Consider the following 14755-nt stretch of genomic DNA (forward strand, 5'->3'; position numbering starts at 1 on the left):
ACAAATTTAACGTGGTTTGGCTCAATGCCTACGTCGAAGAGTAACCAAATTTCACTATAGATGGAGAGAACACAAAGATTACAATGGAGGAGGGAACACTCATCCTCGCTCAACTCACACTCAACTCACCCTCTCACACCGAGGGATCACCTTCTCACACAGAGGGTCAATCTCTTTTATTCTCTCATTTTTCTCTCTTGGTTTCCGCCCTCACTTGTTTGCTCTCTCTACCTCTATTTATACAAAAATTGGAGAGCTTAAAGTCAAGCTTGCTTACTGATGAGCCTTTGACAACATTGATGGCAGTCACCAACACAATCACCCTATAATAGGATAGCTCAGCTAAAGATCTCCAGCTCAAATCTGCAGTTGCATTCTTTTCTTCATTTTGCAACTTTCTTTGACTTCCAATGGCTTCCGCATGTGCCGCTCCTTACATGGAGCAGAAACCCAACAATCACCCCTTTCTACTCATGTGGGGTGATGTGTCGTATCTGCAACAAAACCTGCTGCAAATCCTGTCACGTCCAAAACTAGCATAGTCTACATTTCCACACTGAGACGCCTGCACCCCCTCACAAAAAATACTTGGCACCCCCTCATCTAGGTGTCCATGGTAGAAGCTAGAGACAAAACACCAGAAAAATACAGAGATACTAGAGGTGTAGGGAATCCAACATCCTCAACTCAACTCAACTCACACCATTCTTTCATTCTCTCTTGAAGAGAGCCCTTGCTTTATCTCACACATCTTTTCCATTCTTTCCTGTCACGAGTGTCTTTGCCTACCATGCTTGAACATGCGTGATCAAAATATCTGGCACCCCCTAATTGGATGCCTAGGCCTGCACCCATTGCCTGGGATGCCCCATACTCCCTTGAGGGCTCTGTGACACTATAGCTCTTCTCTGAAATGTCACTAACTTGCCATGCACCACTTTGTATGGTCAAAATTGGAACAACAGAAAACTCTTCATTTTCCTGGTCAACGTTTCCTATTTTTTTTGCTTGGAGCTTCCATTTGAACTATCAGCATTTGTCTTTTGCACTTCTGAACAACCCCCAGCATTTCTACACGTTTGTTGTATGTGCCCTTTGCAATCCCTGATCTCCAGTTCAGTAATGAACTTCACCTGTGCATCTCTCACTTGTACTACCAGACTGACGGCTGACAGTAGCTCCTTCTACCAAAGCAGTTTCAACAGGTCTGTACAAGTCACCAACTATGCAATACCTAGCATAGTAACCGCACCCATATTCTTTAAGTGCTCATCGTGGCTTTATCTTTCCTCCTACGCTTGAGCTTGCCTGAGAGATCCGTAACTACTCTGTCTCATCAAGAGGTGCATTTGTCGCCACGGAACCAAAACCAACCATTCAGTCAAAATTGAATGCCATATGCTGTACAAAACACGAGCGCTTTTCCAAAGAATATAGCAGATTCCATTGCTCAAAAAAATATTGAGCCAATGCACAAAACATGCGGAACCAATCGAGCTAGCTCTTTCGATTTTCTACAACTCAAGCTACACCATGGTGCCAAATTTTGATTTCCACAAGTGCCAAACAAGTTATACTTGACAACTCAAAAAAAACAAAAAAAAAAAAAACAAAAACATTGTGAGCAAATCCGCTTGAACCAATGTTAAGGAGACTAAACAAGAGATGATTCACATTCTCCATCAAAGTAACTTCAAAAGTGGTACCATAAACTTCTAGTTCGATCTACCATCGAACACAAAACTGCTATCTTCAAGCTCGAACTAATCACGAGAGCCAACAAATACTCTAAGAACCGAAGCAAGTTCTCCACCAAATAAAAACTGGATCGTGGATGCAGTTAGACTCTAACCAGTTCGGAAGTATCAGAACAAACTTCAGACGAACAAGCCAAGAGCTAAAAAGTCTAAAGTGTCGAGCAAACTCTAGATTCCTTCAACTACAATTCCAACTGGCAGACACAAGATGATACACCATCTTTACAGCTGCCAAAATTGCCCAAAGGCGCATGCACTATAGGTGCACAATTCTAACAGTCCCCATTGACTCCACCGAGTCAACATATGATCTATCACCTCCAAATCCAATGGCAGATTGATGGATAGATCCCAAAACATAAGATTCAAAATCACCTTCAATCTTCAACGAACAACAACGATCACACTGCTTCCACAGAAGCAAACACACAGAGTCTGAATTGTCACTCAGACCGCTAATAGTTGATGTCTTCGAATATGGAACAGATTGCAAAAATGAATATCACGAGGAAGAAACGATCAAGTCTTACAAACTAGAAGCACCAATGGATCTAATCAAACACGATCATAGATCCCAAATGTGATAGTGAATCTCAACAAAACACAACTCCAAAGAAGTCGCCAATAATTTGTGAAAGACCCCAAAACAATGTCTCCAATAGACATTGCAAAAAAGAACGCCAAAGCTCCACCAAGATCTGAAGTAGATTGCCATAACTTCTCTTTCAAATTGACAAATGTGGACACCAAGGCTTCACCATATGCAGGTATTTCAACAATGATCCATGAAGGATCTCTAATGCCTCCACAGAGGCTAATGCCAATAAAGTACTACTATTTGGACATATCATACATGCCAAATCTTCATAGTGTACTGTGCCAATACCCATTCTCTCTATCTCCTAGAGAGATCCCAATGAATTGTGAAGTTCTTCAACTGACTCGAGAGTCTCCAAATGAAATGAGAACTTCTAAATCTGAAGGGTCTTCAAATTGGCTTCTAATTGGCTTCCAATTGGTGAACAAAATTTATCACCCCCATTACCTATATGGGTGATACAATGCCATTGTACAAACACACCTCCATTTCATCAAGCATTTGGAGTGACACTACACCTCCTGCTTGAAATGTCTTTAACCGCCATACATAATCCTGCATGGCTTCCACCTCTATCACCAGGTACTTGCATCATCCAATAAAATACATACGGTTTCCCTATTGAGGTGACTCCACCCAAACTCTCTAGATGCCCGTCGTGACATCATTGCCACAAACCAAATCCAAGACAAATCAAGAGATTTGCCTCTCACTGGGTGCGCACTGTCGTGTCTTATCCGTCTTAATTTCTCTGTCTAGAGCTTTCTTTTGTGAGCTGGTTCTTGCTTCCAGGCCAAAATCCTACACACTACACCTCTGTACGACTTTATTGCATACTCTTGCACTGTTGTTCGTCTGCACGTTGTACGATACTCCTGCGCACCCATCTATGCTCATAGCTATGTGCTTCTGTGCCTTGTGTGTGCACTTCTGCAGCTGTTGCTCTTCCACGTTCACATACCACTAGTACTACTCGTATTCTTGTTTGATAGTAGCTCCAACTGCCACAACATTCCCCTGAGCCTGTATTGGTTGCCAATCATCTGTCTACCGATAAAGTGATCTTCTCCTGATTGAACCAGATCTCCTGATAACCTGGACTCAATAACCGGGAAAGTTTCCAAGAAAGACTGATTGGGTCTCAATTGGTCCTACTTACGAACCAGTCTCCTTAGACATTATAGGTGCCTTTTTGACAAAACTTTTCTAGACATTGTTAATCCTGAGATAATCATATACAATCTTCTGATTGTCCTTGACCAATCATGATCTCCCTTGCTCCACCACTTGATCAAGCATGATCTCCTTTGGTCTCCAATGATCTATCTCTCTATTTGCATCTGTCTGTCCAATCCGATTAGAAACTTGCCATTCTGATCTCTTTAGTGAATCCGTAGCATTTCACAACATCTGACAACCTCCTTTTAGTTATTGAAGATGACAAACTCATACTTTTGGTAATCTTTAAAAACCGTTCAGAATTTCACCATTCTAACACTGCGGTTATGTCCGGAACGGTCCATTTCGCTAGGACTAACTATTGTTGCACTTCTGGGGGCCTCACTGAAAATACTCCCCAACACCTGGGGTAAAATTGTAATTTCTAAAAAACTGGGCCCTCCTGCAATTTCTAGAACCACCAGGGAATATTTAATTTTCTCTTGAAATATTCCTTCTGCTGACATCATCTCCACGTTAGCATTACGTTAGCCTACTGTGTCAGCAATGACATCATCACCCATAGACCCTTCTTAGGCCAGATCTGGTTTGGGTCCCTTCTGGATTGGATCCAACTAATGTTATCTGGGTCGAATCTGCGTTGGGTCCCTCCTGGATCGGATATGCTAACGTCATCTGCTATGTCAACACCGTGTCATCCTTTACAAAAAAAATATTTTCCAGAACGCAGCCTGGCTGTTTTGAACCCTTGACCTCAAACCTTGCATACGTCTAGAGTATACATTCATGCACCAAACAACTTACACACATAAAGGAGACAAACAAATTTAACTTGGTTTGGCTCAATGCCTACCTCTACGGGAGAGTAACCAAATTTCACTATAGATGGACAGAATACAAAGATTACAATGGAGGAGAAGGGAACACTTATCCCTCTCACACTGAGGGAGCACCCTCTTTCACACAGAAGGCCAATCTTAGTCTCTCATTTTGCTCTTTTGGTTTCCCCACTCACTTGTCTACTCTATCTACCTCTATTTATACACAAATCGGAAAGCATAAAGTTAAGCTTGCCTACCGACTAGCCATTGACGAGCCACCGACCACATTGATAGCAACCACCAACACAATTACCCTATAATAGGATAGCTCGACTGAAGATCTCCAGCTCAAATCTGCAGTTGCATTCTTTTCTTCATTTTCCAGCTTTCTTTGACTTCCAATGGCTTTCACGTACGCCACTCCTTACATGGAACAGAAGCCCAACATAATTGACAGTGGTCCTCGTCTTTACATGGCTAATTAGTACTAGCCAATATTTTGGATTAGCCCAGATTTTTTCTTTTATATCATTTAAGGTAAAATTTACTTTTATCTTAAATGAAAGGGCATTACTGACATCATAATTTATTTTTCTATCGATTATGGCCTATTGATTGTTGTCAAATCTAATCTTATTGTGGCCGTCGATTTATACCATAAATTATCTTTTTAAGTGATTATGACCATATTTTATTATCTTTATCAATTTTGTTATTATTGTTATTATTAATTTGGTTGCTAGATTTGTGAAGAATATGGAGGAATTAGGAAAGTGGTCAAACATGAGACATGGATGATGTTGAGGAATCATGGCCTGATGAGAAAATCATAGCCTATTAAGGAAATCTTGAGTTTAGATTCTCTCTCTCTCTCTCACACATGTGGTCGAGCCTATAAATAAGCCAAGAGAGATACAAAGAAGATATCCAACACAACTCACGCAACATGAATTCTTGGAGTAGTTTCTATCTAGGAGTAGTCACTCATCATTTTAGGAGTAGATCAGTGATAATTTGTTATTATTTCTCTGTTGACCAATGTATTTCTCGAATGTTTGTTCTTGTTTAAGTTCATGTGATTTGTGGCAAGTGATAATTTCATTTGATTAACACAAATTCAGTTCATTTGTTTCTCTATATTTCTTCTTTACTTAATTTCCTCCAAAGAAACCCCTAATCAGTTTAAGGCATAAAACTCAACCACAAGCTTGATCTGTTTTGTTTTGTAAAAATTGAATTTTGTCTGTCGATTGGCTTCTATCAATTGACCTTAATTAAATTTTGGCTAACAACACTCTAATTTAAGCTTCTTATACTCGATTCCCCCCCCCCCCTCTCATAAGGGATGTGTGAGAGATTAAAAGTAGTTTGTGTACATAATGATGAAAATTAGAAATTTGTTGGACCAATATTACTCTTATCTTGGACTAGCATTCCTGATTAGTGGAGGAAATTTATTTCTAGGTATTGTATTATATATTTTCCTTTCGAAACCCTTGAATTTGTTTAGAATTATATAATAAAAAAAACTTTAGGTTAATCATCCACTTTCATTTATTTCTTTTTTCTTAAGAACCTCTCCCCTACATGAAGTATGCTTTAATTATTAAATCTATTGTTTATTTGTAATGTTTTACTCACTCTGGTTGTTAAGATTTAATATGATATTTTGTATATTCACTAAAATGTCTCAAGGTCTCAAGTGATCCTTTTCAATGTTAGATACACCCTTTTATTTCTCCTATAATATTCATGTTTATTAGATATGAGAAGAATATGGGTGTTGGATATATGTCCAACACCTGTATCCAATTTAAACACTAGTATCCTCTAATTTTTATATGATGTTTGAAGAGGAAGAAGCTCACATTTGCTAATATATATATATATATATATATTTGCCTACTCTCACATGGTTGAGAGATAGAAATTTATATTTTTTTTATATCTTACTTAATTTTAAGTATATTTCTAAATAATTTACTCATATCATCTAATAAATTTATATAATATGAATGTAGATATAGATATGTGTATGTTACATGTCCTCGTAACTTTTGAATATATATCACAATATCTTAAGATTTAAGATTTAAAAAGTCTTGTACTTGTCTAGGCATCAACAACCGATACTCGTACTCACAGATATGTAACGTAGATGCTTTTATTATAAATAGATCTTATGGCTTATGTATGATGGCGTATTAGTTGGAAAGCAAACAGAAGAGAGTAAATTGTTGGTTCCACTTGAGGTGTACTACCATTAATTAGAAATTAAAATATTAGTTTTAATATTCACAATTCACAAGTGATATAGTAAAAGCTCAAGAATAAATAACCCTATACAATGAATTCTAATTTTGTGAATTTTGAAAACTATGTATGGATCATGGATTTGTATAGAGCTTTTAAAGAGAAAGGAAAAAAGTATGTGACATGTAACTATATGTCATTCATATTTTACTCAACATTTCCCTTTTATTTTCTAAATTCCTACCTAAATCTATGATACAAACACAACCTAAGAGAAACTTTCACGCTTTAGAAAGAACGAACTTTTGATCTTTCAAATTTTATAATTGAATGGAAGAAAATTTTATGTAAAATGTACTTCAAATATATTACTTTGATGCTTCTTTTAATTGCGAATTTAGCAGTATAGTAAACAAAATTTTAATTTTTGGAAGAATCATGGTTTGATAGTTTTAAAGGACTTATTTCTCAATTGTCTGGAGCTTGTTTTCCTTTTTGGATATTTGGACGTTAAAATGTGGCTTATGCACTTAATGGAAGAAAGAGAAAGAGAGAGAGAGAGAAACAAAAATATTTATATAAACAACATACCTTTTCAATTAGGTGCAGTATGGTTTGATTGAGGTCGTTTATCCATAGCCAGTCTTCTCCTTCTTTGCCTGGGGACCACTTGTACTTTCCCTCCTTCACAAATACACGTTGCAACTTTGGGGTGCATATGACTCCAGGAGAGAAGGCCTTCATTTTAGGGCAATTAAGGATAGTGACGTCATCTACCAATGGCAAATCCCAATCGTGAGTAACGTGGCAAAAACTCTTGAGCTCTGGTAGATCTTTGAGTACCAAATACTCCAATTTGGGCAATGGTGTTCTGTTTATCCTTCCTCCATCTTCCTCATTTGCAACTACTTCTTCCATCATCGAGCATTTAATTACGGCTAGCCTTTTTAGATGCACAAGATGTCTAGCCATAAAAGGAGAGAACATATTTCTCAAACTGCCACAATTTGAGACAAACAGTGTAATTAGTTTGTTGAACGAGCCGGTTTGAAGTTGATTGCACCATATTTCATTCATGTTCTGAAGTCCATGGAGTACCAATTCCTCCAAGCTAGGGAATGCAACCTGAAAAACAAACAATTGCATTAATATGAAATGTTTAAGAAGGAGATTTACTGCTCTAGTGTCATTAGAGCATTCAACTTCTATGATTCACCTTTTCTAAAGATCTTCGCTCATTTCTAAACAAAGTGAGTGGCAGGGACAGATCTAGGATTTGAGTTTTGGAGGGGGGAAACATATGTAACTTTTCATCAAAAAAAATATTATAAAATTTTAAATTTTGATTTATACCAGCACAATAAATAAATAATATTACTATTAATTGGACATTCTTTGTTAACATAATTGAGAATAAAAATAGAGTTAGACATATTTCTTGTTTGCATTAATTTAACAAAATATTAACTATTACTATGTCGCCACTTTTTATAATATATATATAAAAATATCTATGTTAAACTCGACATCAAAACCTTAATTAATATCTTTCTCAATAAATATGAAATCATCTTCCATCTTATTACGTAGTTTAGTTTTGAAAATAAATTATAATTGAAAATGTATGTTTTTTTGAGTATAATCATAATCCATTTCAATAAGCAATATTAAATTTTATTAACTTATTTTAAGAATGTCATGTTGAAATCGATAATATTTTTATTTCCAGACAATATTCTTATTTCTAGAGAATGAACAAACAAAAATAAATGTAAAATAAGATATATATATATATATATATATATAAGCAAATTAAAGTGTGATTTAAAAAAAAAATGACATATGAACAGAAAACAAGAATAGTTACAAATATAAACAAATAAAAGAATACAAGAAACTTTATACAATATAGAAATATAATAAACAATACATATAACAAATAGAATAGATCAATATTTGATAAAACTCAATTTAAAAACTATTTTTAAAATTTTGTAATGTAAATAATTTGGAAGGTGCAAACTATTGAAAGTGCAAAGTACTTCAATTTATAATTATCTTACTAATGAATAGTACAATATATATATATATATATATATATATATATTCAGGAAAATTACGTGTAAGTTTTAATAGGTAAACTCATTGTTCATTAGATTCTGTGATAATTCATGGCGTTTTTTTATCGAACACTATTAAAAAAAATGTCACTAATTGTCAATTTTCAGCAACAGTTTAAAAATTGTCACAAAACAATTTCGTTAATTTTCAACTTTCAGTACAGTTTGAAAAATTCATTACAGAAAAATATGACTAATTGTAAGTTTTAGCTACAATTTATAAAAGCCAGAAAAAAAGTCACTAATTATCATATTTTAGCGACATGTAAAAAATTATCACAAAAAATTATTTTTAATAGCAATTTTATTAAAATTTATTTTCAATAAAACTTAATAAAAATAATTTTAACTATTAAGACTTATTAATAATTTACTCTAACTTTTAAAAAAAATTGGAGTGCGACCGCCACAACCCGCCCCCTAGATCCGTCCTTGGTGAATGGTTAATATTTCTAAGAAACGGTTGCCTATTCTTTGATGACTTGTGTAGAATATTCAGTCATGCTTTCTTCTACCTGGCTACTTTTATCACACATGAGATAAGTTTAAGCTGTTTCGGTAATTTGAGGAACAATTATTGTAAACTACGTTATTCTAGTATTCTTTTATATATAAAACACATTATTTTAATAATTTTAATAATATTATGATGGTCCTATTTTTTTAGGCAAATTTCACTTTACTCTTAGATTTACTTTAAGTGCGATTTATCTTTTTAATATTTGGAATAAACAGATAGTTCTTTGTAATTTGTGAAATAAATATTTCTTTAGACAAACCTCAGTTTACTACTTGGTTTACTCTATGTCTGGTTTACCCTCTGTCATTTACAAATAAACATATAACTCCTTCTAGTTTGTAAACTACATTTTTTTAAAGTAAATTTCACTTTACTCTTGTGGTTTACTCTGTGTGACTTACCTCCTGTCATTTGAAAATAACCTAATTGTTATAATTTGTGAATTAAAGTGTACGGTTACATATGAAAGACATTAACAAGTGTGAAACACATTCCAGGATGTAAGAGGTAAATCACAAATAGAGTAAAACACAAGAAATATTGAAGTGAATTTTGCCTTATAAAACACTTACGAAATACTTGTGGTTTGGACAATGCCGTTACTTATGTACAAATGTATTTTAGCCTTTCAGCTTACACTTTGGTCCACAAACCACAAAGAATTAGTTCCCAATGACAAAGGGGTTATGCACACATAGGCCACACTACATGAAATTGAAGTGAATTGACCCACTTTTTTATATATTATATTTTTATGTATCAACACAATATTGGTAAGATAATTTTTTTTTTTGAATTTTTTCTTGAATATTTATAATGTAAAAACTGATTCCTTATCGATATAATAAAACATAAATATATAATGTAAAAAATAAATAGTTAATATTTTTATGCAATAATATATATACACATTTATAAATATTTATTGGGAAAATTACATTTTACCCCCTCATCTATTGTACTTGAACTAAAAGTTTTAACACTTAACCCCCTTTAAAAAAAATTTTTAATTTTTTTTTTTGAAAAAAACTACAATTTGTTTTACCCCTGCAAAAATTGTTTAATTTTTAAGCTAAAATACAATTTTTTAGTTTTTTTAAATTTTTTTTTTTCATACTTTAGAAAGGAAATTTAAATTTTTAGATGACTTAAAAGTAAATATTTGTGAAATATTTTTAAAAAATTCACTAAAGATGAAAAAAACTGGTATATTTTTGTATTTTTTTGTCTTTAGTTAATTTTTTTAATAGATTTTTCATAAATATTTCCTTTTTAGATGCATCTAGAATAGATGTACCTAAAAATAAAAAAGTTCTAATTAAAACTAAAAAAAATTCATTAAAGACAAAAGAAAAACAATATGAAAAATTAAAAAAAAAAAACTCAAAAATAGTTTTTTAAAACTAAACCAAACAAACTGATAATGTTATTTTAGGCATTCCATTTGAGATGTCATGTATAAGTCACATGTCAAATTTTAATGTATTTAAGAAACATATTCTTAACAAAATATTTACATTGATATAAATTTATAATTTGAAGTGATAAATGTATTATTGTTTAGTTGAAGGGGTTAAGTGAGATTAGGTGATAGTTCAAGAGAGTAAAATGCAATTTATCCTATTGATGATAGGGTATTTTCATCATAAAAGTCCAAATTGAAAAAAAATTAGTAGACGAGGAGAGTTAGATGTTACAAATTTTAATTGAGAGGAGTAAACTGATATAATTGATATAGATAAATGTAAAAAAAAAAAAAAAAAAAAAAAATTGGTCAATTGATAAGAGAGTAATTACTAATATAAAAGATATTTTTATCATCAATTAGACTACAAAGATGTAATTTATTCATATTTTTTTGGATTTTTTTTTAATTGTCATGTGAGCATGATTTTAACATGTCATATCCATATTTATGGTTCTAAATATACCATATTAATTATTTGAAAATGGGAAAGGAAAAATCACACATGAAGTTTATTTCATATTTAGTAATACTGATCCGAGTTTCCCTATAGAAATTTAGATCTTTTATTGTATAATCACATTTTATGACACAGTATTAACTCTCTCTCTTTTTTTTTTTTCTTTTTTTTTTTTTTTTTTTTTCTCTCCCTAGATTTCAATTTTCACATTTTTTTAAAAAAATTATTTACAGCAAATCTTATTAGAACGAAGAAACTATGTCAAAGTGGAAAAATCAAAGTTTTGCAAAGAATAACTGAGATGCTTCCATGGATTCAGAACCTTGTCCCCATAATAAGAATAGAATGATTACTTTTTCTTATAGAAAAAAATTAAGAAAGAACGAAAGAAAGAGAGAGAAGACCTTATAAGAAAAGAAAGACTTGTGGACATACCTTGTGGGGGAAAAGAGATAGGAAGGTAGCATTGTGGTTTTCCATTGACTCTGAAAACGGATTACTGCTATTGAGGAAGAGCCACTTGAGTTGTGGTAGATTCTCAAGACTCAATTTCTTCAATTGAGGGAACTCAATCTCGTCAATCCCTCTGCAAAAACCAATGAGCATTGGTAGATTGAACAAAGTCATGGATTCTAACGCTGGAAACTCCATCTTGTTTGTTGCATCATCTTGTCCTTTTTCCTTCAAAATAACTTCTTCCATTCTATCACAATTCTTGATTTCAAGACGTTCTAGTTTTCCAAAAGAGCCGGTTGGAAATTGGCAGTGACATATCTTTCTTAAATTGGGTAAATCATTGAGCTCCAATTTCTCCAAGATAGGAAAAATAGGAGGAATAGCATTAGGTGTACGCGGGACCCATTCCATTGTATTGACAAAACATTCTGGTGTAGCACAATCTTCAATTGCTAGGTTCTTCAAGTGTTGGAGTCCTTCAACTCCCTCTCGAAACAACTCTTGCACTGCATCCTCCGAACCCTCCCCTGTTAACCATACAACTGCACTACTCCTTAACAACGAATTGATCCCACCACATTCTAACGGGATAGTACACGTGTCACGAAGTCTGAGACTCAAAAGCTTTCGGACCCTTGTTATGTATTTTTCAACAAAAGTGCGGTTGGCTCCATAACCTATCAAAATTGAGTATTTTGTCAATTTGCTAAACAATGGGATTCTTGGCAAACACACGACATCTTTTATATTAATCTCTAAAGTATTCAAATTGGACAAGGATTCCAACTCTCTTAAGCTCGCATTTTCTCCTCCTTCCTTGCCTTCTCGTTCCCAAATGATTTCGCAGCCACCCATGTACAACTCTTGTAATTGGACTAGGGCTGATATGACCCTAGGTATTATTCTTTTAAGTTTATCACATCTTGTCAGATCTAACAACTTTAAATTAACCAGTCCTCCTATTTCCTCAGGTAACTCCTCAATGAAGGAATCACGAAAGCTGAGAATTTCCAGATTCAATAGCTTTCCAATTACAGATATATTATTGAACTTCTGACATTGATCAAGATGCAATGTCAACAGGTTGCTCAAGAATTGCAGTGACGACGGCAATAACGAGATGTCATTCGTGATTGCCAGGTCCAAAACTTTGAGTTCTCCCATGCCCTCAAAAAAATTGCTTGGTATTTTTAGTGAACTATTCCAACAATGTATTAGTAAAAACTCAAGTTTTGAGCATTTCAATCCTCCTGGAAAGTCTACAATTTTATTTGATATCACCGAAATGGAAGTGTTAAGCTCATATGTCGCCTTCTTTGGCCACTTTCTCGATTTGGCACCATGGATTATCATAAAACCATGCTTATCTTTAGCCGCAATTGATATGGCGACATTGCGCACTACATCATGCATTTTTATTAGCAACTCTATTCGTGGCTCGCGATCAACATCCAACAATAAATAACAACTTCTAAGTTGATCAACTAAGACATGCACTCGATCTCTTACTTCATCCACTTTGTCGATGCCTTCAAACCACCGCAATCCGATTCCATATCTAACCAATTCTTCAATACGAATTTCAGCGTCTTCTCGAAACAAGCAACAGAGCAGAAACAACTTCTTGGCTCTCTCATCTTTTAGAAAATTGTAACTAAAATATAGAGCTTGATACACTGTTGCAGGCACTTCTGACGACAAACTTTCTGAACAGGGGGTTCTTAGTTGTTCAAGCGCATTATTCCAATGATGTTGGTCGGTTTCGTTTGTAAGAGCCCTTCCGATAGTTACGAGGGCAAGTGGTAAACCTCCACATTCATTTACAATCTGTTTTGCTAGTGGTAGCAGATCAAGGTTGTCAGCACAATCGCCTACCTTCTCTCTAAAAAGATGCCATGGTTCTTCACCCACTAGGACTTCAAGTTGGATATACCTTTTATTTGGTATTCCTTTCCATAGATTTCGATTTCGTGAAGTGAAAAGGATCTTACAACTCTTGTTGCTGCCTCCTTCCAAAGGAAATCCCAACTCCTCTAGTTCAAATTCTTCCCAAATGTCATCCAATATGACTAGAATTTTCTTATTGTCTAGCAGAAGTCTCTTGCGCAGGAGACTTGCTCTTGCTATCGGGCTCTCCCAGTCATGAAGTTCGAGACCCAACATGCCTGCAATACAACTTTGAACCTGTTTCAAATTTGGCTCTTGGCTGACAACTGCCATTGCAACTTCATTAAAGAGTTTCTCCTCTTCCACTCCTTTGGCAACATGTTTGACCATTGTTGTCTTGCCCACTCCCCCCATCCCGCATACCCCAACCAAGTTGATCTCGTCATCCTTCAGAGCCTCGATGATTTGCTTCACAATCAAATTTCGAGACTCAAACCCCTTGAATCCTGTCGAGGGTAGAGATTGGATGGATGGTGGTGGTGGACTGTGGGACAACTGAGTGTACTTGATGCCCTCAGTATGAAGATGGACAAGATCTTGAGTTATTTTCGCGGCTTTTCTACTCAGTGAGTAACGGGGCCAACACCACCCTTTCAAACATCCCTTCTCAACTGGGGCCTTCGATTCAATAGTTGTCTCTGCCTCTGCAATTTTGTTATTTGCATTAATCAGCCATGCCTCAACGAGAGGTTCAACGATTCTCACATTATTGCGTGCTTCATTCACCCCTAGCTGAACCCCTTCTCTAGTCGCTTTTAGGACATCATGTTGAGTTTGAAGATTCTGAATGTTTCTGTTGAAGCAAAACAGATAACCAAATTGACGTCCAATTGGATCAACCAAGTTTTCTCCTATTTTTCCCAAAATGGCATAACCAATTCCCTCAGCCATTTAAACTTCTTCTTCTCCTACTGCTGAAGCTGTTTTGATTCAAAGTAAAAGAAATCAACAAGCAAATACAAGATGAAAATCCAGAACATATCCACAAACCAAAGCAAGTAATTGTAATTGTAATCGTAATGTTAATTTAGGGGCAAAGACTATGGTACACGATATGCAGCTTATAATTAAAGGAAAAAAATGATATAATTCCTTACTTTTTGAGTGATAATTAAAAAAAATAAAAAAAAAACAAAAAAAAACAGCTTGTATTTTCTTGTTTTTGGTCATACCTCACGT

At 34.6% G+C, this 14755-nt stretch overlaps 1 protein-coding gene across 1 annotated transcript in view; it reads right to left on the bottom strand.

The window, feature by feature from the left end:
* The window catches only part of LOC114306065 (disease resistance protein UNI), a 66849-nt gene that overhangs the window by 3201 nt on the left and 48893 nt on the right, over positions 1–14755 (bottom strand). The window contains exons 3-4 of the mRNA XM_082898502.1: positions 11609–14496; positions 7200–7733 (exon numbers count right to left, since the gene is read on the bottom strand). Of these exons, the coding sequence (XP_082754628.1) occupies positions 7200–7733; positions 11609–14467 (3393 nt within the window). The 5' untranslated portion in view covers positions 14468–14496. The remainder of the gene's footprint in view (positions 1–7199; positions 7734–11608; positions 14497–14755) is intronic.

Source organism: Camellia sinensis, chromosome 12, assembly GCF_055761805.1.
Source record: "Camellia sinensis isolate YWXY chromosome 12, ASM5576180v1, whole genome shotgun sequence".
Lineage (NCBI taxonomy): Eukaryota > Viridiplantae > Streptophyta > Magnoliopsida > Ericales > Theaceae > Camellia > Camellia sinensis.